We start from the raw sequence: 27,734 nt of genomic DNA, 5'->3' as shown, positions 1-27,734 counted from the left end.
TCTGTCTCATGGTGGCGCTATAATCATGAGCGGTAGTTCTCAAGGACCTCTCATGACCCGTCTGTCTCATGGTGGTGCTCTAATGACCCGTCTGTCTCATGGCGCTCTAATGACCCGTCTGTCTCATGGCGCTCTAATGACCCGTCTGTCTCATGGCGCTCTAATGACCCGTCTGTCTCATGGTGGCACTCTAATGACCTGTCTGTCTCATGGCGCTCTAATGACCCGTCTGTCTCATGGCGCTCTAATGACCCGTCTGTCTCATGGCGCTCTAACGACCTGTCTGTCTCATGGTGGCGCGTTTTTCATGACCTGTCTTTCTCATGGCGCTCTAATGACCTGTCTGTCTCATGGCGCTCTCATGACCCGTCTGTCTCATGGTGGTGCTCTAATGACCCGTCTGTCTCATGGCGCTCTAATGACCCGTCTGTCTCATGGCGCTCTAATGACCCGTCTGTCTCATGGCGCTCTAATGACCCGTCTGTCTCATGGCACTCTAATAACCCGTCTGTCTCATGGCGCTCTAATGACCCGTCTGTCTCATGGTGGCACTCTAATGACCTGTCTGTCTCATGGCGCTCTAATGACCCGTCTGTCTCATAGTGGCGATCTAATGACCTGTCTGTCTCATGGCGCTCTAACGACCTGTCTGTCTCATGGTGGCGCGTTTTTCATGACCTGTCTTTCTCATGGCGCTCTAATGACCCGTCTGTCTCATGGTTGCACTCTAATGACCTGTCTGTCTCATGGCGCTCTAATGACTCGTCTGTCTCATGGTGGCGCTCTAATGACCCGTCTGTCTCATGGCGCTCTAATGACCCGTCTGTCCTATGGCGCTCTAATGACCCATCTGTCTCATGGCGCTCTAATGACCCGTCTGTCTCATGGCGCTCTAATGACCCGTCTGTCTCATGGTGGCGCTCTAATGACCCGTCTGTCTCATAGTGGCGCTCTAATGACCCGTCTGTCTCATGGCGCTCTAATAACCCGTCTGTCTCATGGAGCTCTAATGACCCGTCTGTCTCATGGCGCTCTAATGACCCGTCTGTCTCATGGCGCTCTAATGACCCGTCCAAATGACCCGTCTGTCTCTTGGCGCTCTAATGACCCGTCTGTCTCATGGTGGCGCGTTTTAATGACCTGTCTGTCTCATGGCGCTCTAATGACCCGTCTGTCTCATGGCGCTCTAATGACCCGTCTGTCTCATGGTGGCGCTCTAATGACCCGTCTGTCTCATGGCGCTCTAATGACCCGTCTGTCTCATGGCGCTCTAATGACCCGTCTGTCTCATGGCGCTCTAATGACCCGTCTGTCTCATGGCGCTCTAATGACCCGTCTGTCTCATGGTGGCGCGTTTTTCATGACCTGTCTGTCTCATGGCGCCCTAATGACCCGTCTGTCTCATGGCGCTCTAAAGACCCGTCTGTCTCATGGTGGCGCTCCTATGACCTGTCTGTCTCATGGTGCTCTAATGACCCGTTTGTCTCATGGTGGCGCTCTAAAGACCGGTCTGTCTCATGGTGGCGCTCCTATGACCCGTCTGTCTCATGGCGCTCTAATGACCCGTCTGTCTCATGGTGGCGCTCTAATGACCCGTCTGTCTCATGGTGGCGCTCTAATGACCCGTCTGTCTCATGGTGGCGCTCCTATGACCTGTCTGTCTCATGGTGCTCTAATGACCCGTTTGTCTCATGGTGGCGCTCTAATGACCCGTCTGTCTCATTGGCGCGCCTAATGACCCGCCTGTCTCATGGTGGCGCTCCTAATGACCTGTCTGTCTCATGGCGCCTAATGACCCGCCTGTCTCATGGCGCCTAAGGACCTGTCTGTCTCATGGCGCTCTAATGACCCATCTGTCTCATGGCGCTCTAATGACCCGTCTGTCTCATGGCGCTAAAAATGACCCGTCTGTCTCATGGCGCTAAAAATGACCCGTCTGTCTCATGGCGCTAAAAATGACCTGTCCGTCTCATGGCGCTCTAATGACCCGTCTGTCTCATGGCGCTCTAATGACACATCTGTCTCATGGCGCTCTAATGACCCGTCTGTCTCATGGCGCTCTAATGACCCGTCTGTCTCATGGCACTCTAATGACCCGTCTGTCTCATGGGGCTTTAATGACCCGTCTGTCTCATGGCGCTCTAATGACCCGTCTGTCTCATGGTGGCGCTCTAATGACCCGTCTGTCTCATGGTGGCGCTCTAATGACCCGTCTGTCTCATGGTGGCACTCTAATGACCTGTCTGTCTCATGGCGCTCTCATGACCCGTCTGTCTCATGGTGGTGCTCTAATGACCCGTCTGTCTCATGGTGGCGCTCTAATGACCCGTCTGTCTCATGGTGGCACTCTAATGACCCGTCTGTCTCATGGCGCCTAATGACCCGCCTGTCTCATGGTGGCGCCTAATGACCTGCCTGTCTCATGGCGCTCTCATGACCCGTCTGTCTCATAGTGGCGCTCTAATGACCTGTCTGTCTCATGGCGCTCTCATGACCCGTCTGTCTCATGGTGGTGCTCTAATGACCCGTCTGTCTCATGGCGCTCTAATGACCCGTCTGTCTCATGGCGCTCTAATGACCTGTCTGTCTCATGGCGCTCTAATGACCCGTCTGTCTCATGGCGCTCTAATAACCCGTCTGTCTCATGGAGCTCTAATGACCCGTCTGTCTCATGGTGGCACTCTAATGACCCGTCTGTCTCATGGCGCTCTCATGACCCGTCTGTCTCATAGTGGCGCTCTAATGACCTGTCTGTCTCATGGCGCTCTCATGACCCGTCTGTCTCATGGTGGCACTCTAATGACCCGTCTGTCTCATGGCGCTCTCATGACCCGTCTGTCTCATAGTGGCGCTCTAATGACCCGTCTGTCTCATGGCGCTCTCATGACCCGTCTGTCTCATAGTGGCGCTCTAATGACCTGTCTGTCTCATGGCGCTCTCATGACCCGTCTGTCTCACGGCGCTCTAATGACCCGTCTGTCTCATGGCGCTCTAATGACCCGTCTGTCTCATGGCGCTCTAACGACCTGTCTGTCTCATGGTGGCGCGTTTTTCATGACCTGTCTTTCTCATGGCGCTCTAATGACCTGTCTGTCTCATGGCGCTCTCATGACCCGTCTGTCTCATGGTGGTGCTCTAATGACCCGTCTGTCTCATGGCGCTCTAATGACCCGTCTGTCTCATGGCGCTCTAATGACCCGTCTGTCTCATGGCGCTCTAATGACCCGTCTGTCTCATGGTGGCACTCTAATGACCTGTCTGTCTCATGGCGCTCTAATGACCCGTCTGTCTCATGGAGCTCTAATGACCCGTCTGTCTCATGGCGCTCTAACGACCTGTCTGTCTCATGGTGGCGCGCCTTTCTCATGGCGCTCTAATGACCTGTCTGTCTCATGGCGCCTCATGACCCGCCTGTCTCATGGTGGTGCTCTAATGACCCGCCTGTCTCATGGCGCTCTAATGACCCTCTGTCTCATGGCGCCTAATGACCCGCCTGTCTCATGGCGCGCTCTAATGACCCTTCTGTCTCATGGCACTCTAATAACCCGTCTGTCTCATGGCGCTCTAATGACCCGTCTGTCTCATGGTGGCACTCTAATGACCTGTCTGTCTCATGGCGCTCTAATGACCCGTCTGTCTCATGGAGCTCTAATGACCCGTCTGTCTCATGGCGCTCTAACGACCTGTCTGTCTCATGGTGGCGCGTTTTTCATGACCTGTCTTTCTCATGGCGCTCTAATGACCCGTCTGTCTCATGGTTGCACTCTAATGACCTGTATGTCTCATGGTGCTCTAATGACTCGTCTGTCTCATGGTGGCGCTCTAATGACCCGTCTGTCTCATGGCGCTCTAATGACCCGTCTGTCTCATAGTGGCGATCTAATGACCTGTCTGTCTCATGGCGCTCTAACGACCTGTCTGTCTCATGGTGGCGCGTTTTTCATGACCTGTCTTTCTCATGGCGCTCTAATGACCCGTCTGTCTCATGGTTGCACTCTAATGACCTGTCTGTCTCATGGCGCTCTAATGACTCGTCTGTCTCATGGTGGCGCTCTAATGACCCGTCTGTCTCATGGCGCTCTAATGACCCGTCTGTCCTATGGCGCTCTAATGACCCATCTGTCTCATGGCGCTCTAATGACCCGTCTGTCTCATGGCGCTCTAATGACCCGTCTGTCTCATGGTGGCGCTCTAATGACCCGTCTGTCTCATAGTGGCGCTCTAATGACCCGTCTGTCTCATGGTGGCGCTCTAATGACCCGTCTGTCTCATGGTGGCACTCTAATGACCCGTCTGACTCATTCAGTGCTCTAATGACCCGTCTGTCTCATAGTGGCGCTCTAATGACCCGTCTGTCTCATGGTGGCGCTCTAATGACCCGTCTGTCTCATAGTGGCGCTCTAATGACCTGTCTGTCTCATGGCGCTCTAATGACCCGTCTGTCTCATGGTGGCGCTCTAATGACCCGTCTGTCTCATGGCGCTCTAATGACCCATCTGTCTCATGGCGCTCTAATGACCCGTCTGTCTCATGGCACTCTAATGACCCGTCTGTCTCATGGCACTCTAATGACCCGTCTGTCTCATGGTGGCGCTCTAATGACCTGTCTGTCTCATGGCGCTCTAATGACCCGTCTGTCTCATGGCGCTCTAATGACCCGTCTGTCTCATGGCGCTCTAATGACCCGTCTGTCTCATGGCGCTCTAATGACCCGTCTGTCACATTGGGGCGCTCTAATGACCTGTATGCTTCCAGGTGATAACGGCAGTGAGTGGGTGGAGCACTGGGTGAAGGGAGGACACCATTATTACTACAACCTGAACACCAGGGAGGGGACGTGGGCAGAGCCTGAGGGCTTCATCCCAAACAACACCCAGCTCAATAAGGAAGACATCCAGGTGGGTAGAGCCTGAAAAATGTCAATAACTATTTAAACAACAGTTTATTCATCAGCAATCAATAAATCAATAACTCATCTTGTATCCCCCTGATTGATCACTAATCATTTATTCGTCAGTAATCTGTCTGGACAATCACTAGTCAATGACCTGTCTCTTTTGCCATCCTTTAGGCGGTGGTTTCCGGGGTAACCTCAGCCTATAACAGAGAGCAGCTCTGGTTGGCCAATGAGACCCTGATCACCAAGCTTCAGGCTCGTTGCCGTGGTTACCTGGTGAGAAAAAACCTTAAGGAGCGGATGGACTTCTTGAAAACCCAAGAACCAGCTGTCACCAGGATCCAGGTAGGTAGACCCTGATCACTTAGATACGTCACGGAAACATTTAGAGCAGTGATAGAACCAAAGACCTAGATCATAACCATATAAGTTAAAGACCTGGTTCAGAGCCATAGTAATGATAGACCTGGTTCAGAACCATATTAATGATAGACCTGGATCAGAACCAGACTGATGATAGACCTGGATCAGATCTAATGATAACCCTGGATCAGAAGCAGACTGGTGATAGACCTGGATCAGAACCAGACTGATGAGAAACCTGGACCAGAACCAGACTGATGAGAAACCTGGATCAGCACCAGACTAATAAGAAACCTGGACCAGAACCAGACTGATGATAAACCTGGATCAGCACCAGACTGCTGAGAAACCTGGACCAGAACCAGACTGATGAGAAACCTGGATCAGAAGCAGACTGATGATAAACTTGGACCAGAACCAGACTGCTAAGAAACCTGGATCAGAACCAGACCGCTGAGAAACCTGGACCAGATCCAGACTGCTGATAAACTTGGATCAGAACCAGACTGCTGAGAAACCTGGATCAAAACCATATTAATGCTAGATCTATTTTAGAACCATATTAATGATAGACCTGGATCAGAACCAGACTGATGAGAAACCTGGATCAGAAGCAGACTGATGATAAACTTGGACCAGAACCAGACTGCTAAGAAACCTGGATCAAAACCATATTAATGCTAGATCTAGTTTAGAACCATATTAATGATAGACCGGTTCTGGATCAGAACCAGACTGATGATACATTTGGACCAGAACCAGACTGCTGAGAAACCTGGACCAGAACCAGACTGATGATACATTTGGACCAGAACCAGACTGATGATACATTTGGACCAGAACCAGACTGATGAGAAACCTGTATCAGAACCAGACTGATGAGAAACCTGTATCAGAACCAGACTGGTGGGGAATAGGAATCAGCTCAGGTCTTGTGGTCTGAGGGTACAGAGGTGGACTCAGACAGTCTGGTAGAGGGGGTCAGACATTCAGATCTGAGGTCTCCTCCTGGTCTGTCCATGACGTCCGCAGTCCCCCCCTTGTGTCTGGACCAGCCCACGTGGTCCTGGGCACCAAGAATGCGGTGAGCTGGATCAGACCCGTTAAAGTGCAGCTGCTGTTCCTTTTTCAGCCTTCCCCACTCTCCTGACCACGCCAACTTTAGACACACGATCTAACAATGGCACTCTAAGATGGACCAAAGAGAAGTCATCACAGAGGAGTCCAGTCAGCACCTCTGGTCATCAGTGAACGTCCAGGCCTCACAGGAGTCTAGTAAGACCAGAAGGGCCATGGACCCAAAGACTGACTGTAGCACACATGCTCAGATACTATGAATGCCACACTGTCTTTCTCAGTGAATCCATTGCTCCATGTCTGAATCCAAGTTGTGGTTGGTCTCAACCTCACAGTTAGCAGATCGATGCATTAGTCCACCGAGGAAGGTGAACTGATCTACAGCTTCCACGCTGTCACATTCACGGACATAGATTCACAAGGACATCTATGGATGCCTGTTCTCCCTACAGAGAAGATGAGAGCATGTAACCCCAAGAGGGAGGTTTAACCACCCACCTTGATCCCCTCAGCCTGGATCCTGCATACACCACCTGTCCAGCTTTGAGGCTCTGTATGGCCCCGTAAGCTGTTTGGGCATTACTTGAGCCCAGGTGGACCTCCATCATCTCACATGAACCCTCACCTGTGCATCTCTCCGCGTAGCCCTTGCAGCCTCACACCTCATTCTCCTGCCCAGTTCGGTTTTGCCATCAAGTCTTTCCTCAATGACATCAATGGTTTCCTCAGACTGGGATGCGTTCACTGACAGCAGCCAGGCTACTGCCCAGAGAGACTCAGGATCTCCAGCGGTATCTGGTGTTCCAAGAGTGGCCACAAGCCCAGTTGCAAACCCCTGTGTAATGTCTGGCTCCCCAAGGCGACTGACATCCAGTCAGATTGGACCAGAGTCAGCTGTCCTGGGGCACCTCAGCAGTAATTTCAGGGTTGGGACCAGAAGCCAGTGGTCAGTACTAAAGAACTGGGCACTCCTGAAAACCCGGCCTTCCCTGAGCAGCCTCTAGCATCCCACAAGTACATGGTCAATCTCCATGTCCAGCACTGCAAATCAGTTTTCTGGAACCTCGATCCAGCAGTCCTCAAGCTCTGACTGCTAGCAAAGTCAAGGAGCTTTGTGGAGCTTTCATCTTGTTGTCCAGAGCCATGTGGACCAACACATGCCTGATAGCCCTCCTTGTCAGTACCAGTGGTAGTACTGAAGTCACCAAGGACCACAAAGGCATCACCCTTGGGCACCAAATCTGCCACCTGGTTGAGTCTGATGTAGAACGCTTCCTTTGCAGAGTCCATTCACCTCTGCTGAGCATAGACTGTAATGAACAAGACTGAACCCAATGAATAGGTTGGTCTGGAGTGAAGAAAATGCTCACTGATAGTTGTCGACCAAGAAAGAATGCCTCAGGTTCAGCCAAAACAGCTCACCACCACCAGGACCATTCAGCCTACCTGATCAACGCTTCTTGCTCAGGAACGTTGCATCAGGAGTGCTACCCCTGCCCAGATCTTTCATTCCTAGGTGTTTCTGTAGTTCATGACTACCAAGTTTATGAAGTTTAAAGGTACAATGTGTAGAATTTGGCTGCATTTTGCCAAACAGAAACAGTGTACATGGGATATAATGTTTATATATCTATGTGAAGTATGTTAAAATAAGTGCAAAATCATCCCCTTTAAACTTTCGTTTTCTTTTTACAAAATTAGAAAAAAGCTTTATAAATTTACATTACCGCGGGTCGCCCCCACGGAGGCTGCCATATTGAACCGCCATGTTGTCTACGGCAACCTTTTGGGGACAGAAAGAGCGAAATGCGATTTTTAAATACGAACCTGCCCGCCGGTCCTGAAAGCTACCTGGAAGGCAGGTGGAGAAGAAGACTGACCTATAATCTATAAAAATAATGGTTACAGAAATGAATGAATAAACCCTCACCTCGTCACTGCTGTAAATGATGTCCGGCTCACCATACTTTTTGGTCTTCACATCCTCTCGTCGCCTAGTGATGTGACGTTTTGGTAACAGATCGGCTCATTCTGAAATCTGAACGCTAGATGTCGCTAAAATGCCAAATTCTACACATTGTCCCTTTAAGGGTGTTAAGGTGGAAACCAGCGCAATGAGGCTCCAAGGACAAGGAGCTGATCCACGTCTCTGTCTCTAGAGCTGATCCACATCTCTGTCTCTAGAGCTGATCCACATCTCTGTCTCTGGAGCTGATCCACGTCTCTCTCTCTGTGATTTCAGGCTCACTGGAAGGGACACAAACAGAGGAAGAAGTTTAAAGATCGTAAACAGTTTCTGAAAGACCACAGTGACGAGGCTGTGAAGGTAAATGTGGTTTTAGCATCTTTATTTTCTCCGTATGTATTCATATTCTAGTGTTCTTTTTTTTTGTGATGGCCTCTATGAACATGGAGAACATAGAACCCAGTGTTCTGAATGTTGGAATGTTAAGCGAATGATATAATGTTAATTGAATGTTCAAATATTAATAGAAAGTTATACTGTTAATCGAATGTTAAAGTATCAATGGAATGTTATTATGTTACAGGAATGTTATAATAATTAAATGTTTAAGTATTACTGGAATTTTCATGATGTTAAATAAATATTATAATGTGAATGGAAAGTTATAACTTTTAATTATTACACAATAACCAATAAGGCTTCTTTATTCATTATTTGGATGACGTTTATAACAGAACGTTTTGTCCGTCAGATCCAGGCCATGGTCCGGATGCACCAGGCCCGAAAGAAGTACAAAGACCGTCTGAAGTACTTCCAGGATCACGTAAGTATCAGGGAGCCGGAGCCCTCAAAACAGTATGCCTGACCCTGAAAATGGTTCAGTGGTCTAACTGATGGAGAGTTAGGGTTCCTGTGACTGTTCTTTGTTGGTTCAGTGGTCTAACTGGTGGAGAGTTAGGGTTCCTGTGACTTTTGTTTGTTGGTTCAGTGGTCTAACTGGTGGAGAGTTAGGGTTCCTGTGACTGTTCTTTGTTGGTTCAGTGGTCTAACTGGTGGAGAGTTAGGGTTCCTGTGACTGTTCTTTGTTGGTTCAGTGGTCTAACTGGTGGAGAGTTAGGGTTCCTGTGACTGTTGTTTGTTGGTTCAGTGGTCTAACTGGTGGAGAGTTAGGGTTCCTGTGACTGTTGTTTGTTGGTTCAGTGGTCTAACTGGTGGAGAGTTAGGGTTCCTCTGACTGTTCTTTGTTGGTTCAGTGGTCTAACTGGTGGAGAGTTAGGGTTCCTGTGACTGTTGTTTGTTGGTTCAGTGGTCTAACTGGTGGAGAGTTAGGGTTCCTGTGGCTGTTCTTTGTTGGTTCAGTGGTCTAACTGGTGGAGAGTTAGGGTTCCTCTGACTGTTGTTTGTTGGTTCAATGGTCTAACTGGTGGAGAGTTAGGGTTCCTATGACTTTTGTTTGTTGGTTCAGTGGTCTAACTGGTGGAGAGTTAGGGTTCCTGTGACTGTTCTTTGTTGGTTCAATGGTCTAACTGGTGGAGAGTTAGGGTTCCTGTGACTTTTGTTTGTTGGTTCAGTGGTCTAACTGGTGGAGAGTTAGGGTTCCTGTGACTTTTGTTTGTTGGTTCAGTGGTCTAACTGGTGGAGAGTGAGGGTTCCTGTGACTGTTGTTTGTTGGTTCAATGGTCTAACTGGTGGAGAGTTAGGGTTCCTCTGACTGTTGTTTGTTTGTTCAGTGGTCTAACTGGTGGAGAGTTAGGGTTCCTGTGACTGTTGTTTGGTGGTTCAAGTGGTCTAACTGGTGGAGAGTTAGGGTTCCTGTGACTTTTGTTTGTTGGTTCAGTGGTCTAACTGGTGGAGAGTGAGGGTTCCTGTGACTGTTGTTTGTTGGTTCAATGGTCTAACTGGTGGAGAGTTAGGGTTCCTGTGACTGTTGTTTGTTGGTTCAATGGTCTAAATGGTGGAGAGTTAGGGTTCCTCTGACTGTTCTTTGTTGGTTCAATGGTCTAAATGGTGGAGAGTTAGGGTTCCTCTGACTGTTCTTTGTTGGTTCAATGGTCTAACTGGTGGAGAGTGAGGGTTCCTGTGACTTTTGTTTGTTGGTTCAATGGTCTAACTGGTGGAGAGTTAGGGTTCCTGTGACTTTTGTTTGTTGGTTCAATGGTCTAAATGGTGGAGAGTTAGGGTTCCTGTGACTGTTCTTTGTTGGTTCAATGGTCTAAATGGTGGAGAGTTAGGGTTCCTCTGACTGTTCTTTGTTGGTTCAATGGTCTAACTGGTGGAGAGTGAGGGTTCCTGTGACTTTTGTTTGTTGGTTCAATGGTCTAACTGGTGGAGAGTTAGGTCAATTTAAGACCATCCTTGTCAACGGTTTGAAAAAAGGATGCTTGTGTCCGTTAATGAGAGTTTTGATGAAGCTCATTTATCTAATGACTCAGCATCAATTCACTCTGACAGGAAGTGAGTGTCCAAGGACTCTGCGTCCCTCCTGCTATCTCGGAGATGGATGTCTCCTTAAGAGCTGTGACAGCTGGGTTCCTCTGGTCTTGTTTCTAATGAACTTCATCAATCAGCTCCATTAATTTATCTTTATTTTTACTACAGATCAATGATGTGGTGAAAATTCAAGCTTTCATCAGAGCCAACAAAGCCAGGGACGACTACAAGACCCTGAGTGAGTAAAACATGTCCTCAAAACATCTCTAAATATCCCCATAATGTCTATAATAATCTCTAAATATCCTCCCCTGCTTATAAATGTCTCTAAATATCCTCATAATGTCTATAATAATCTCTAAATATCCTCACCTGTTCTATAAATGTCTCTAAATATCCTCATAATGTCTATAATAATCTCTAAATATCCTCACCTGTTCTATAAATGTCTCTAAATATCCCCATAATGTCTATAATAATCTCTAAATATCCTCACCTGTTCTATAAATGTCTCTAAATATCCCCATAATGTCTATAATAATCTCTAAATATCCTCACCTGTTCTATAAATGTCTCTAAATATCCCCATAATGTCTATAATAATCTCTAAATATCCTCACCTGTTCTATAAATGTCTCTAAATATCCTCATAATGTCTATAATAATCTCTAAATATCCTCCCCTGCTTATAAATGTCTCTAAATATCCTCATAATGTCTATAATAATCTCTAAATATCCTCACCTGTTCTATAAATGTCTCTAAATATCCCCATAATGTCTATAATAATCTCTAAATATCCTCACCTGTTCTATAAATGTCTCTAAATATCCTCATAATGTCTATAATAATCTCTAAATATCCTCACCTGTTCTATAAATGTCTCTAAATATCCTCATAATGTCTATAATAATCTCTAAATATCCTCACCTGTTCTATAAATGTCTCTAAATATCCCCATAATGTCTATAATAATCTCTAAATATCCTCACCTGTTCTATAAATGTCTCTAAATATCCCCATAATGTCTGTAATAATCTCTAAATATCCTCACCTGTTCTATAAATGTCTCTAAATATCCTCATAATGTCTATAATAATCTCTAAATTTCCTCACCTGCTTATAAATGTCTCTAAATATCCTCACCTGTTCTATAAATGTCTCTAAATATCCCCATAATGTCTATAATAATCTCTAAATATCCTCACCTGTTCTATAAATGTCTCTAAATATCCTCATAATGTCTATAATAATCTCTAAATTTCCTCACCTGCTTATAAATGTCTCTAAATATCCTCACCTGTTCTATAAATGTCTCTAAATATCCCCATAATGTCTATAATAATCTCTAAATATCCTCACCTGTTCTATAAATGTCTCTAAATATCCTCATAATGTCTATAATAATCTCTAAATATCCTCACCTGTTCTATAAATGTCTCTAAATATCCTCATAATGTCTATAATAATCTCTAAATATCCTCACCTGTTCTATAAATGTCTCTAAATATCCCCATAATGTCTATAATAATCTCTAAATATCCTCACCTGTTCTATAAATGTCTCTAAATATCCCCATAATGTCTATAATAATCTCTAAATATCCTCACCTGTTCTATAAATGTCTCTAAATATCCCCATAATGTCTATAATAATCTCTAAATATCCTCACCTGTTCTATAAATGTCTCTAAATATCCCCATAATGTCTATAATAATCTCTAAATATCCTCACCTGTTCTATAAATGTCTCTAAATATCCCCATAATGTCTATAATAATCTCTAAATATCCTCCCCTGCTTATAAATGTCTCTAAATATCCTCATAATGTCTATAATAATCTCTAAATATCCTCACCTGTTCTATAAATGTCTCTAAATATCCCCATAATGTCTATAATAATCTCTAAATATCCTCACCTGTTCTATAAATGTCTCTAAATATCCTCATAATGTCTATAATAATCTCTAAATATCCTCACCTGTTCTATAAATGTCTCTAAATATCCCCATAATGTCTATAATAATCTCTAAATATCCTCACCTGTTCTATAAATGTCTCTAAATATCCCCATAATGTCTATAATAATCTCTAAATATCCTCACCTGTTCTATAAATGTCTCTAAATATCCCCATAATGTCTATAATAATCTCTAAATATCCTCACCTGTTCTATAAATGTCTCTATTTTTGGAAAAACTAATTTTCAATATTTCTTTCTCAGGTATTTAAAATTCAAAATGTCCCCTATTTTTTATAAACTATCTGTAATTATATTGAAGATAGAGCTTAGTATAATGGGATTAATGAGTTAAATGTGGCTCCATGAACTCTCTTTAAAGCAGAGAGGAGCATCATAGTAAAGACATCACCTCAGCTTAGCAAGCATTCTGTCTATTAGAGAGGAGCCTACAGTCTTTTCAAGCCTAAAGGAGAAGGATGTCTTTGTCTGATTGTCTTTCAACAAGTTGCACAGATTTATCAAAGATGATGAAATTAACTCTCTCATCCTAAAGGAGTGAGAGATTCAGTTCAACCTCCTGACTGATTTCATCCTTCATTATGGTTAAACTGTCACGCCAGACTAATATCAATTATATTTATTTAGATTCAGTTTAATTTGGTGTCATCAAGAAGACAACATTATGGTATTGATCTCTTGTGTTTAAATGGGACCTGGTTTATAAAATCTGTGGCGTATTTAACACCCACTCTCATCAAACGGTAAAAGCTACTTTATAACTGAACGTGTAATTCTAATCTAGACACAGGCTGTCCTATGACATGACAGGTAGGCATGTTTGTACTTGGTGCAGTGTTAAAAGGCATCCAGAATTATGCACAGAGATGCCCCGGTTCATGGCGAGTGGGGTTAGGGTTAGGGTTACCCTAACCCTTCTGACAGAACGGACAGACGTGGGCTTAGAAGTCAAGTTTTCACTCCGTAGTTTAAACTTTGGTGCTGAGCACACTAGTGCACCAAGGAGGGATACATCTCCTCCTCTCTCACTTTGTCTCTTCACTCAGTGAAGAATTAACCCTAAAAACAAAAAACATATATATATATATATATGTATGTATATATACACATTTCCATACATACATACACACACACACAAATATACATACACAAATAATAATTGCACATTTGCAAAGACATGCCTCTAAAAGCACACGTAAGTGTCCAGTCATACAAAAATAAGCCTTATTCACAAAGGGGTAAATAAACAAAAAAATAGATAAGAAAAATCAATCATGATTTCCCACACAAAACAGTTATAAGAGAGGGCAAATCAAGTACAGAAGCAACTGTCCTCCAGTCACAAATCCTTTGTCCTCATTTGGTTGATAATCTAAAATAAACAATGACAGGAGCCCAAAGAACTAAAAACTCCTCCAATCTCACATGGAGTTTGGCTGTTTCCATCAAATGCAGCTTCTTTAACCTCTCTCTCCATTGGTTAGGGTGGGAGGCAGTGGTCTGAGCCAGCACAGTGTTATCATTTTCCTCGCTACCAGTAAGAAAATATGTAACAGTTTAAGTCTTCTCCTATCCATAACCCCATCTGGGATTAAGCCTAAGACATAGTACGCTGGATCCAGTGGTAAGTCGACATTAAGAATGGAGTGTATTTCTGATTGAATACCTTGCCAAATTTTTTGACCTGGGCTGTCCCAGAAAATGTGTGTGTGATTTCCAACCTGCTTACAGTTCCTCCAACACTGGTCAGTTTTGTTTTTATCATATTTTGATATCATTAAAGATGTCTTAAAGTATCTCATCCTCACTTTCCAATTAAATTCTTTCCAGGTTGGACTGCATGTTATTCTGTGACCCCTCTCACACACCTCCTCCCAGCTTTCCTCTTCGATAACAACATTCATTTCTGATTCCCACTTTTCTTTTGTACCCAAAGAGTTTCCTGCTAAATGTATTTGTAAACACTTATAAATGACTGAAACTGCCCTCCTAGTACTTTTTTCATCTTTACACTTTAGCAGGAAAAGTTCTACTGGTGTAGGCGATTGTTTCAGTCTGTCCCAATCCTTATGTGACAATAGATAATTCTAACTTGCAAATAACGGTAAAAATCTCTAGCACATATACCATATTTGTCCAGAAGTTGTTTAAAAGACTTTAAAGTGTTTCCTTCAAACAACTGGTGTATAGTTATAAGACCTTTCTCAGCCCATCTTTTAAACCCAGTGTCTATTTTATTTGGCATAAAGTCCGTGATTTTGGCAATTTCTACGGCCCTTGAGATTGTCAAAGGTGCGCCTGTCTTTGTCCTGACAAGAAACCACACTCTTTGGGTGCATTTCATCCATTCATTTCTGCTCTTAAGTTCTCTCCTTTTTTATTTTTAATCCAAGAATGGGATGGTCTCAAGAGGTACAAATGTACATGCATGTCTCTCTAGTTCAATCCAGTTTGTTTCTTTGTTTTGCAACACCCATTCAACCACGCCACGCAGCTGTGCTGCCCAATAGTAGAATTTCAGGTGTGGCAAATTGAATCCTCCTTGTTTTTTAGGGTTAGATAACAGTTTTAATCAGATCCTAGGCCTCCTCCTCTGCCATATAAATGCAGAGATCATGTTATCAAGCAATTTAAAATTAGATGATGGTATCCATATTGGCAATGGCTGAAAAAGGAACAATAGTCGAGGTAGTATGTTCATCCTCACCATCTCAATTCTACCTAAAAGGGAGAGAGGGAGAATCTCCCATCGTGTCAAATCCGATCTTATCTGTGCAATTAATTTACCATGATATGTATTATACAGCTGCGAAGTCTCAGTAGTAATCATAACACCCAAATATTTGAATCCATACTTTGGCCAATTAAATGTCACTTTCCCATTCAGCTCAGAGGGCCACTTACCAACTAGCATCATAGCTTCTGACTTCGCTTTATTTACTTTGTAACCAGATACTTTTCCGAATTCTTTCAAACAGTTTAGGAGTACTGGGATAGATGTTAGGGGATCCTTGACAAACAAAATTACATCATCAGCGTATAACAAAATTTTATAAATTTCTTCTCCATATGATAGTCCTAGTATTTGAGTATTTTCTCTTATCATTTCAGCCAGTTGCTCTATACTAATTGCGAAAAGTACTGGGGAAAGAGGACACCCTTGTCTGGTTCCTCTTTTTAAACTAAAATTATTAGAAGAATGTCCATTTACTCGCACTCTTGATAAGGGGCCGCGGTAAAGCACTTTAATCCAACCCACAAAGTCTGAATGAAATCCCATCTTGCCGAGTGTGTTCCAGAAACAGCCAATCCACTCTGTCAAATGCTTTCTCAGCGTCTAACCAGTGGAGTTTAAATGCTAAACATAAGATTTTGGTTTTGTAACAGAATAAATGCACAAAATTAAGCAATTATAAGGCTTCTCATAAAACACTGAATGCAAAAGGGGTTTCAACACACTAACCACTATTTTTTGCGAAGTTAAGGTAAAATAAAGGGCTACAAAAGATCCTAAATAAAGAGCCATTCCGGAGTCGAAAGGGCCGGCTCTTCTTTGGGAGCCGAGCCAAAAAAGCCGGCTCCCTGAAAAGAGCTGAACTCCCTATCACTACTAGTCATGATACATATGTGTACCGATTTTCATGCATGTCGGACAAACTTGTGGGCGGGGCTCCTGAGTTGTTGGTTTTGGTGCCCCCTAGCGGCCGTTTTTGGAGGGCGAAGTCCAAAAACACCAGATTACAAAACTTTTCGCAGGTCCTGACCAGATGAGCAATAATCCAGGAGTTTTTAGGGGGTTTAAGGGCCCCGAAATCGACCTCGAAGTGTCGGAAAAAGAATAATAATAATGATGAAGAAGAAGAAAGAAACAATACAGATACGGTAGGGTCCTCGCTCCAAGGTCTCAGGCCTTAATAAATGGTATGTGCATCTAATATTGGATCATCTATATTCGTAAACATTCCAGCAGCCTAAATATCGGTATTTGGTCTTATGGATGTTGCTGGAAAATCATCTCTCTGTTGATTCTCTGACCCAAAATGAGTTTGACACCCCTGGTTTAAAGCATCTAAATGTTGATGGACATCTCACATTTAAATGTTACTTTTCTTCAGTCAGCGCTGAGGATCCTCCGATGGCGGTCGTCAGGAAGTTTGTCCACCTGTTGGACCACAGCGATCAGGACTTCCAGGAGGAGCTAGAGCTGATGCGTCTCCGTGAGGAGGTGGTGACCAAAATCCGGTCCAATCAGCAGTTGGAAAACGACCTGAACCTGATGGACATTAAAATCGGACTGCTGGTGAAGAACAAAATCACACTGCAGGAAGTCGTGTCCCACAGCAAGAAGCTGACCAAGAAGAACAAAGGACAGCTGTCCAACATGATGATGATGAACAAGCAGAGGGGGGGACTGAAGGCGCTCAGCAAGGAGAAGAGGCTCAAACTGGAGGCTTATCAGCATCTCTTCTACCTGCTACAGGTGAGCTTTCAGTATCTCTTCTACCTGCTACAGGTGAGCTTTTAGTGTCTCTTCTACCTGCTACAGGTGAGCTTTTAGTGTCTCTTCTACCTGCTACAGGTGAGCTTTCAGTATCTCTTCTACCTGCTACAGGTGAGCTTTTAGTATCTCTTCTACCTGCTACAGGTGAGCTTTTAGTGTCTCTTCTACCTGCTACAGGTGAGCTTTCAGTATCTCTTTACCTGCTACATGTGAGCTTTTAGTATCTCTTTACCTGCTACATGTGAGCTTTCAGTATCTCTTCTACCTGCTACAGGTGAGCTTTTAGTGTCTCTTCTACCTGCTACAGGTGAGCTTTTAGTGTCTCTTCTACCTGCTACAGGTGAGCTTTCAGTATCTCTTCTACCTGCTACAGGTGAGCTTTTAGTATCTCTTCTACCTGCTACAGGTGAGCTTTCAGTATCTCTTCTACCTGCTACAGGTGAGCTTTCAGTATCTCTTCTACCTGCTACAGGTGAGCTTTCAGTATCTCTTCTACCTGCTACAGGTGAGCTTTCAGTATCTCTTCTACCTGCTACAGGTGAGCTTTCAGTATCTCTTCTACCTGCTACAGGTGAGCTTTCAGTATCTCTTTACCTGCTACATGTGAGCTTTTAGTATCTCTTTACCTGCTACATGTGAGCTTTCAGTATCTCTTCTACCTGCTACAGGTGAGCTTTCAGTATCTCTTCTACCTGCTACAGGTGAGCTTTCAGTATCTCTTCTACCTGCTACAGGTGAGCTTTCAGTATCTCTTCTACCTGCTACAGGTGAGCTTTCAGTATCTCTTCTACCTGCTACAGGTGAGCTTTCAGTATCTCTTCTACCTGCTACAGGTGAGCTTTCAGTATCTCTTTACCTGCTACAGGTGAGCTTTCAGTATCTCTTCTACCTGCTACAGGTGAGCTTTCAGTATCTCTTCTACCTGCTACAGGTGAGCTTTCAGTATCTCTTTACCTGCTACAGGTGAGCTTTCAGTATCTCTTTACCTGCTACAGGTGAGCTTTTAGTATCTCTTCTACCTGCTACAGGTGAGCTTTTAGTATCTCTTCTACCTGCTACAGGTGAGCTTTCAGTATCTCTTCTACCTGCTACAGGTGAGCTTTTAGTATCTCTTCTACCTGCTACAGGTGAGCTTTTAGTATCTCTTCTACCTGCTACAGGTGAGCTTTTAGTATCTCTTCTACCTGCTACAGGTGAGCTTTTAGTATCTCTTCTACCTGCTACAGGTGAGCTTTTAGTATCTCTTCTACCTGCTACAGGTGAGCTTTTAGTATCTCTTCTACCTGCTACAGGTGAGCTTTTAGTATCTCTAATACCTGCTACAGGTGAGCTTTTAGTATCTCTAATACCTGCTACAGGTGAGCTTTTAGTATCTCTAATACCTGCTACAGGTGAGCTTTTAGTATCTCTTCTACCTGCTACAGGTGAGCTTTTAGTATCTCTTCTACCTGCTACAGGTGAGCTTTTAGTATCTCTAATACCTGCTACAGGTGAGCTTTTAGTATCTCTAATACCTGCTACAGGTGAGCTTTTAGTATCTCTTCTACCTGCTACAGGTGAGCTTCTAGTATCTCTTCTACCTGCTACAGGTGAGCTTTTAGTATCTCTTTACCTGCTACAGGTGAGCTTTTAGTATCTGTTCTACCTGCTACAGGTGAGCTTCTAGTATCTCTTCTACCTGCTACAGGTGAGCTTTTAGTATCTCTTCTACCTGCTACAGGTGAGCTTTTAGTATCTCTAATACCTGCTACCGGTGAGCTTTTAGTATCTCTTATACCTGCTACAGGTGAGCTTCTAGTATCTCTTCTACCTGCTACAGGTGAGCTTTTAGTATCTCTTTACCTGCTACAGGTGAGCTTTTAGTATCTCTTCTACCTGCTACAGGTGAGCTTTTAGTATCTCTTCTACCTGCTACAGGTGAGCTTTTAGTATCTCTTCTACCTGCTACAGGTGAGCTTTTAGTATCTCTTTACCTGCTACAGGTGAGCTTTTAGTATCTCTTTACCTGCTACAGGTGAGCTTTTAGTATCTCTTCTACCTGCTACAGGTGAGCTTTTAGTATCTCTTTACCTGCTACAGGTGAGCTTTTAGTATCTCTTCTACCTGCTATAGGTGAGCTTTTAGTATCTCTTCTACCTGCTATAGGTGAGCTTTTAGTATCTCTTCTACCTGCTACAGGTGAGCTTTTAGTATCTCTTCTAACTGCTACAGGTGAGCTTTCACTGTCCTCCTATTTTACCTTGACTTTATTAAACCAGGAAAACCTCACTGAGATTACAAATCTCATTTACAAGAGGGTCCTGGCCGAGACAGGCAGCAGCACATTTAACAGACACAGACACAAAAACAAAGCAATTAAAATCACAGAGACCCCAAATCTAAGTTGCAGATCAGAAAGTCATCAGTTCAAACATCTACAACCTGAAACATTTTCTTCCAAAGCCTTTAATATACCTTTAAAAAGATTTAAAGATCCCAGCTCCCCAAGACATAAGGTCTCCTGAAGAAGATTCCAGGCTGCAGGAGCAGCAGACCTGAAACTCTTTTTACCAATGAAAGATAGATTTTGGGTACAGAGAGCAAAAGTAAATCCTGTGACTGAGTCACAGAGCGACGACTGGAGCTTCCAGAACTTTTGACATAAATGAAATTACACAAGTGAGATGGAAGCAGATTTAGTAAAGCCTTATAAATAAGAAGGTGCCAGTGATTTAGCCTATGTGTGGCCAAAGAAGACCAACCAACAAGAACAATCTTGAGTTTGGGATTTCGTGTTGGTTATGAACTTCAGCGCCCTGTGGTACACAGTATCTAAAGAGTTAAGGCATTGAGAAGATGCATGTATGTACAGAACATCACCATAATCAATCAGAGACAATCAGCCTCTCCTCTACCTGCTTTCACCGTCCTCTACGGAGTCAGAACAGGGACAAAAACATACAACCATGAGTTTAAAACAAGGACAGATATGATAAAAGAGACGATGGCTTTTCAAATCATCTTTATTGTAATGCAGTGCTGATTGTTCCTCCTCTTAAATATAAAATCTTTGTTTTATGTGTTGAATGTATTTCATAAATATAAAATATATTTTATTAAATATAAATCTTTATTCTTTAATCTTCTAATGTCCTCTCTCCTTTAGACCAACCCCACCTACCTAGCCAAGCTGATCTTCCAGATGCCACAGAATAAATCCACTAAGTTCATGGACTCTGTGATCTTCACGCTGTATAACTACGCCTCCAACCAAAGGGAGGAGTACCAGCTGCTGAAGCTGTTCAAGACTGCGCTGCAGGAGGAGATCAAGTAAGGACCAGGATCCTGTCAGAATACTGAATACTAACCAGGGGCTGTTTAAGTGAAGGGAGGCCCCATGAGAAGCACTTCCCTCTGCATAGTTCTGTCCTGTAACTAAATGTCCTGATTGTCATCTTTGTCATCATTTCTGTTGAAAGTTCATCTCAGCCAGACCTAGAACGTCCCAAGGTTTGAGGCAGTCATGTTGACATTGTCTGACACGGTTTTCCTCATAAGGTTCCGCTGGAACAACCTCCAAACTTTACCACCCAAACCAGCACGGACGACCAGGTTAACATGCTGACTCATGTCCACAGGTCAAAGGTCGACCAGATGAAGGAGATCGTCACAGGAAACCCCACAGTCATCAAGATGGTGGTCAGTTTCCACCGGGGTGCCAGAGGACAGAACGCTCTGAGACAGATCCTGGCTCCTGTAGTCAAGGAGATCATGGACGACAAAACCCTTAACATCAAGACAGATCCAGTGGACATCTACAAGAGCTGGGTGAACCAGATGGAGACCCAGACCGGAGAGGCCAGGTGAGTCCAGGTGGACCTGCTTAGTCACAACCTACATGCTCTGTGGGGTCCTCCTCAGATGGGTCACCACCTCCTCACCTTTGAACCTGTTTCATAAACCCAGAACCTAAACCCTAGAACTGATCCTGATTTTTTCATGAATCCAGAACCTGAACATAGAACTGATTCTGACTGTTTCATGAACCTGAAACCTGAAACCGAAAACTGATGTGTTTAATGTGGTCTTTAGAATGTCTCACTCTCTTCAAGTTCTTTGTTCTTAGGTCTCTGTCGTCCACATGTCTCAGTAGTCCTTCAGGTCTCAGCCACTCTCTCGGTCTCGGCTGACCTCTAGGTCTCTTTAGTCCTCTAGGTCCCTGCCATCCTCTAGGTCTCTTTTGTCTTTTAGGTCTCTGTTGTCCTCTAGTTCTCAGTGGTCCTCTAGGTCTCTGTTGTCATCTAGATCTCTGTCGTCCTCTAGGTGTCTTTAGTCCTCTTGGTCTCAGTCATCTGCTTAGTCTCTGTAGTCGTCTAGGACTCAGTTGTCCCCTAGATCCCAGTCATCCTCTAGGTCGCTATAGTCCTCTAGATCTCTGTGGTCCTCTAGGTCTCTGTAGTCCTCTTGGTCTCAGTCATCATCTAGGTTCTAGGTCTCTGCAGTCCTCTAGGTCTCTGTAGTCCTCAAGGTCCCAGTCATCCTCTAGGTCTCTTTTGCCTTTTTCAGTCTCTGTAGTTCTCTAGGTCTCTGTAGTTCTCTAGGTCTCTGTCACCCTCTAGGTCTCTGTAGTCCTCTCGGTCTCTGTTGCCCTCTAGGTCTCTGTAGCCCTCTAGGTCTCTGTCGTCCTCTAGGTCTCTGTTGCCCTCTAGGTCTCAGTCATCCTCTAGGTTTCTGTAGTCCTCTAGGCCTCAGTCATCCTCTAGGTCTCAGTCATCTTCTCCGTCTCTGTAGTCCTCTTGGTCTCAGTCATCCTCTAGGTTCTAGGTCTCTGCAGGCCTCTAGGTCTCTGTAGTCCTCAAGGTCTCTGTAGTCCTCTAGGTCCCAGTTGCCCTCTAGGTCTAGGTCCTCTAGGTCTCAGTTGTCCTCTAGGTCTCAGTCATCCTCTAGGTCTTTGTAGTCCTCTAGATCTCAGTTGTCCTCTAGGTCTCAGTTGTCCTCTAGAACTCAGTCGTACTCTAGGTCTCTGTAGTCCTCTAGGTCTCTGTAGTCCTGTTGATGTCATTCGTCCTCTAGGTCTCAGTCATCCTCTAGGTCTCAGTCCTCCTCTAGGTCTCAGTCATCCTCTAGGTCTCTGTAGTCCTCTAGATCTCAGTTATCCTCTAGCTTTTAGTTGTCCTCTAGGAGTCAGTCATCCTCTAGGTTTCTGTAGTCCTCTAAATCTCAGTCGTCCTCTAGGTCTCAGTCGTCCTCTAGGTCTCAGTCCTCCTTTAGGTCTCAGTCATCTTCTAGGTCTCTGTAGTCCTCTAGGTCTCAGTCATCCTCTTGGTCTCTGTAGTCCTCTAGGTCACAGTTGTCCTCCAGGTCTCAGTCATCCTCTAGGTCTATGTAGTCCTCTAAGTCTCAGTCATCCTCTTGGTCTCTGTAGTCCTCTAGGTCCTTGTAGTCCCCTGAGTTCTGACCTCTGTCCATTCATAATCTTCTCTGTCTTCTCTTCCTCGGTCCTCCTCACTGTCCTCAGTAAGCTGCCGTACGACGTGACACCTGAGCAGGCAATGACCCATGAGGAGGTGAGGACTCGACTGGAGGCATCAATCAAGAACATGAAGACCATCACAGACAAGTTCCTGTCCGCCATCATTGTCAATGTGGACACCATCCCGTAGGTCCTATGATCAGACAATGTCACGCCACACCATGGCTCACTCATACACCATCTAATCCCACGCCACGCCACACTTAGACACCATTCCATGCCACACTCATGCACAATTCCATGCCACACTTCTACACCATCCCATGCCACACCACACTCATACACCATTCCAGACCAAGCCACACTTATACACCATCCCACACCACGCCACATTTATACACCATTCCACACCACACCACACTCATACACCATCTCACGCCATGCCACACTCATACACCATTTCACGCCACACTCATACACCATTCCTCACCACGCCACATTTATACACCATTCCACACCATGCCACATTTATACACCATTCCACACCACGCCACATTTATACACCATTCCACACCACGCCACATTTATACACCATTCCACACCACACCACATTTATACACCATTCCACACCAGGCCACAGTCATGTACCATCCCACGCCACGCCACACTCATACACCATTCCACACCACGCCACACTCATACACCATTCCACACCACCCCACATTTATACACCATTCCACACCACGCCACGCTCATACACCATTCCTGGCCACACTCATACACCATTCCACACCACCCCACATTTATACACCATTCCACACCACGCCACGCTCATACATCATTCCTGGCCACACTTATACACCATTCCACACCACGCCACATTAATACACCATTCCACACCACGCCACACTTATACACCATTCCACACCATGCCACATTTATACACCATTCCACACCACGCCACGCTCATACACCATTCCTGGCCATACCACACTCATACACCATTCCACACCACGCCACGCTCATACACCATTCCTGGCCACGCCACACTCATACACCATTCCACACCATGCCAAACTCATACACCATTCCACGCCACACTCATACACCATTCCACACCATGCCAAACTCATACACCATTCCTGGCCACACTCATACACCATTCCACACCACGCCACACTCATACACCATTCCACACCACGCCACATTTATACACCATTCCACACCACGCCACATTTATACACCATTCCACACCACGCCACGCTCATACACCATTCCTGGCCACACTCATGCACCATTCCACACCACGCCACACTTATACACCATTCCACACCACGCCACGCTCATACACCATTCCTGGCCATACCACACTCATACACCATTCCATGCCACACTCATGCACCATTCCACACCACGCCACGCTCATACACCATTCCTGGCCATACCACACTCATACACCATTCCACACCACGCCACACTCATGCACCATTCCACACCACGCCACGCTCATACACCATTCCTGGCCATACCACACTCTTACACCATTCCACACCATGCCAGACTCATACACCATTCCATGCCACACTCATACACCATTCCATGCCACACTTATACACCATCCCACACCACGTCACACTCATACACCATCTCACACCACGCCACACTCATACACCATCCCACGCCACCCCACACTCATACACCAATCCACACCATGCCACACTCATACACAATTCCACCCCACACTCATACACCAATCCACACCATGCCACACTAATACACCATTGCATGCCACACTCATACACCATTCTACACCACGCCACACTCCTACACCATCCCACGCCATGCCACACTCATACACCATTCCACGCTACACTTATACACCATCCCACGCCACGCCACACTTAAACACCATCCCATGCCACGCCACACTCATACACAATCCCACACCACGCCACACTCATACACCATTCCATGCCACACTCATACACCATTCCACACCACACCACAGTAATACACCATTCCTAACCACGCCACATTTATACACCATTCCTAACCACGCCACACTTATACACAATCCCACGCCACGCCACACTCATACACCATTCCACACCACACCACACTCATACACCATTCCATGCCACGCCACACTCATACACCATTCCACACCATGCCACATTTAATCACCATTCCACACCACTTCACACACATCATTCCACACCATGCCACATTCATACACCATTCCATGCCACACCACACAGATACAACATCCGACACCACACCACACTCATACACCATTCCACACCACGCCACACTCATACACCATTCCATGCCACGCTTATACACCATCCCACACCACACCACACAGATACAACATCCCACACCACGGCACGCTCATACACCATTCAACACCAAGCCACACTCATCCAACATTCCACACCACGCCACATTTATACACCATTCCACACCACGCCACACTCATACACCATCCCAAGCCAAGCCACACTTATACACCATTCCACACCACGCCACACTCATACAACATTCCACACCACGCCACATTTATACACCATCCCATGCCACGCCACACTCATACACCATTCCATGCCACACTTATACACCATTCCATGCCACACCACATTCATACACCATTCCACACCATGCCACTTTTAATCACCATTCCACACCACGCCACACTCATACACCATTCCACACCACGCCACACTCATACAACATTCCACACCACGCCACACTCTTACACCATCCCACGCCACGCCACACTCATACACCATTCCATGCCACACTTATACACCATCCCACACCACACCACACAGATACAACATCCCACACCACGCCACACTCATACACCATTCAACACCACGCCACACTCATCCAACATTCCACACAATGCCACACTTATACACCATCCCACGCCAAGCCACACTTATACACCATTCCACACCACGCCACACTCATACAACATTCCACACCACGCCACATTTATACACCATCCCACGCCACACCACACTCATACACCATTCCATGCCACACTCATACACCATTTCATGCCACACTTATACACCATTCCATGCCACACCACATTCATACACCATTCCACACCATGCCACTTTTAATCACCATTCCACACCACGCCACACTCATACACCATTCCACACCACGCCACACTCATACAACATTCCACACCACGCCACATTTATACACCATTCCACACCACGCCACACTCATACACCATTCCACACCACGCCACACTCATACAACATTCCTCACCACGCCACATTTATACACCATTCCACACCACGCCACACTCTTACAACATTCCACGCCACGCCACACTCATACACCATTCCACGCCATGCCACACTAATACACCATTACATGCCACACTCATACACCATCCCATTCCATGCCACACTCATACACCATTCTACACCACGCCACACTCATACACCATTCTACACCATGCCACACTCATACACCATTCCACACCATGCCACACTCATACACAATTCCACGCCACACTCATACACAATTCCACACCATGCCACACTCATACACAATTCCATGCGACACTCATACACCATTCCATGCCACATTTATACACCATCCCACACAACATCACACTTATACACCATCCCACACCATGCCAGACTCATACACAATTCCACGCCACATTCATACACCATTTCATGCCACACTTATACACCATTCCATTCCACACCACATTCATACACCATTCCACACCACCCCACACTCATACACCATTCCACACCACGCCACACTAATACACCATCCCACGCCACCCCACACTTATACACCATTCCACACCATTCCACACTCATACACCATTCCACACCACGCCACACTCATACAACATTCCACGCCATGCCACACTCTTACAACATTCCACGCCACGCCACACTCATACACCATTCCACGCCATGCCACACTAATACACCATTCCATGCCACACTCATACACCACTCCATGCCATACTTATACACCATCCCACACCACGCCAGACTCATCCAAAAATCCACGCCAGACTCATATACAATTCCACGCCACACTCATACACAATTCCACGCCACACTCATACACCATTCTACACCATGCCACACTCATACACCATTCCACACCATGCCACACTCATACACAATTCCACGCCACACTCATACACAATTCCACGCCAGACTCATACACAATTCCACGCCACACTCATACACAATTCCATGCCACACTCATACACCATTCCACACCACGCCACATTTATACACCATTCCACACCACGCCACACTTATACACCATTCCATGCCACACTTATACACCATCCTACGCCACGCCACACTCATACACCATCCCACGTCACGCTCATACACCATTCCACGCCACGCCACGCTCATGCACCATTCCATGCCACACTTATACACCATCCTACGCCACGCCACACTCATACACCATCCCACGTCACGCTCATACACCATTCCACGCCACGCCACGCTCATGCACCATTCCACACGCCGGCACACTTATACACCATTCCACACCACACCACACTCATACACCATTCCATGCCACACTTATACACCATCCTACGCCACGCCACACTCATACACCATTCCACGCCACGCCACGCTCATGCACCATTCCACGCCCCGCCACACTTATACACCATTCCACACCACACCACACTCATGCACCATCCCACGCCAACCCACACTCATACACCATTCCACACCACGCCACACTCATACACCATTCCACACCACGCCACATTTATACACCATTCCACACCACACTCATACACAATCCCACGCCACGCCACACTCATACACCATCCCACGCCACCCCACACTCATACACCATTCCACACCACGCGACACTTATACACCATCCCACGCCACCCCACACTTATACACCATTCCACAACATGCCACACTCATACACCATTCCACACCACGCCACACTCATACAACATTCCACGCCACGCCACACTCTTACAACATTCCACGCCACGCCACACTCATACACCATTCCACGCCATGCCACACTA

The 27,734-nt window shown here is 45.7% G+C and overlaps 1 protein-coding gene across 3 annotated transcripts in view; it reads left to right on the top strand.

Annotated features, from left to right (window-relative positions):
• Positions 1–27,734, top strand: part of iqgap1 (IQ motif containing GTPase activating protein 1) — a 93,757-nt gene that overhangs the window by 39,812 nt on the left and 26,211 nt on the right. For all 3 annotated transcript variants that reach the window (XM_041789263.1, XM_041789282.1, XM_041789272.1), the window contains 9 exons: positions 4,756–4,898; positions 5,072–5,242; positions 8,580–8,663; positions 9,055–9,126; positions 10,902–10,971; positions 16,829–17,193; positions 20,360–20,523; positions 20,832–21,056; positions 22,712–22,852. In XM_041789263.1, coding sequence (XP_041645197.1) covers positions 4,756–4,898; positions 5,072–5,242; positions 8,580–8,663; positions 9,055–9,126; positions 10,902–10,971; positions 16,829–17,193; positions 20,360–20,523; positions 20,832–21,056; positions 22,712–22,852 — 1,435 coding nt within the window. The remainder of the gene's footprint in view (positions 1–4,755; positions 4,899–5,071; positions 5,243–8,579; positions 8,664–9,054; positions 9,127–10,901; positions 10,972–16,828; positions 17,194–20,359; positions 20,524–20,831; positions 21,057–22,711; positions 22,853–27,734) is intronic.

The sequence above is a fragment of the Cheilinus undulatus genome, linkage group 1 (assembly GCF_018320785.1).
Source record: "Cheilinus undulatus linkage group 1, ASM1832078v1, whole genome shotgun sequence".
Taxonomy (NCBI): domain Eukaryota; kingdom Metazoa; phylum Chordata; class Actinopteri; order Labriformes; family Labridae; genus Cheilinus; species Cheilinus undulatus.
Note: the sequence above shows the minus strand (reverse complement) of the source record. Positions and strands in the feature narration are given on the sequence as shown.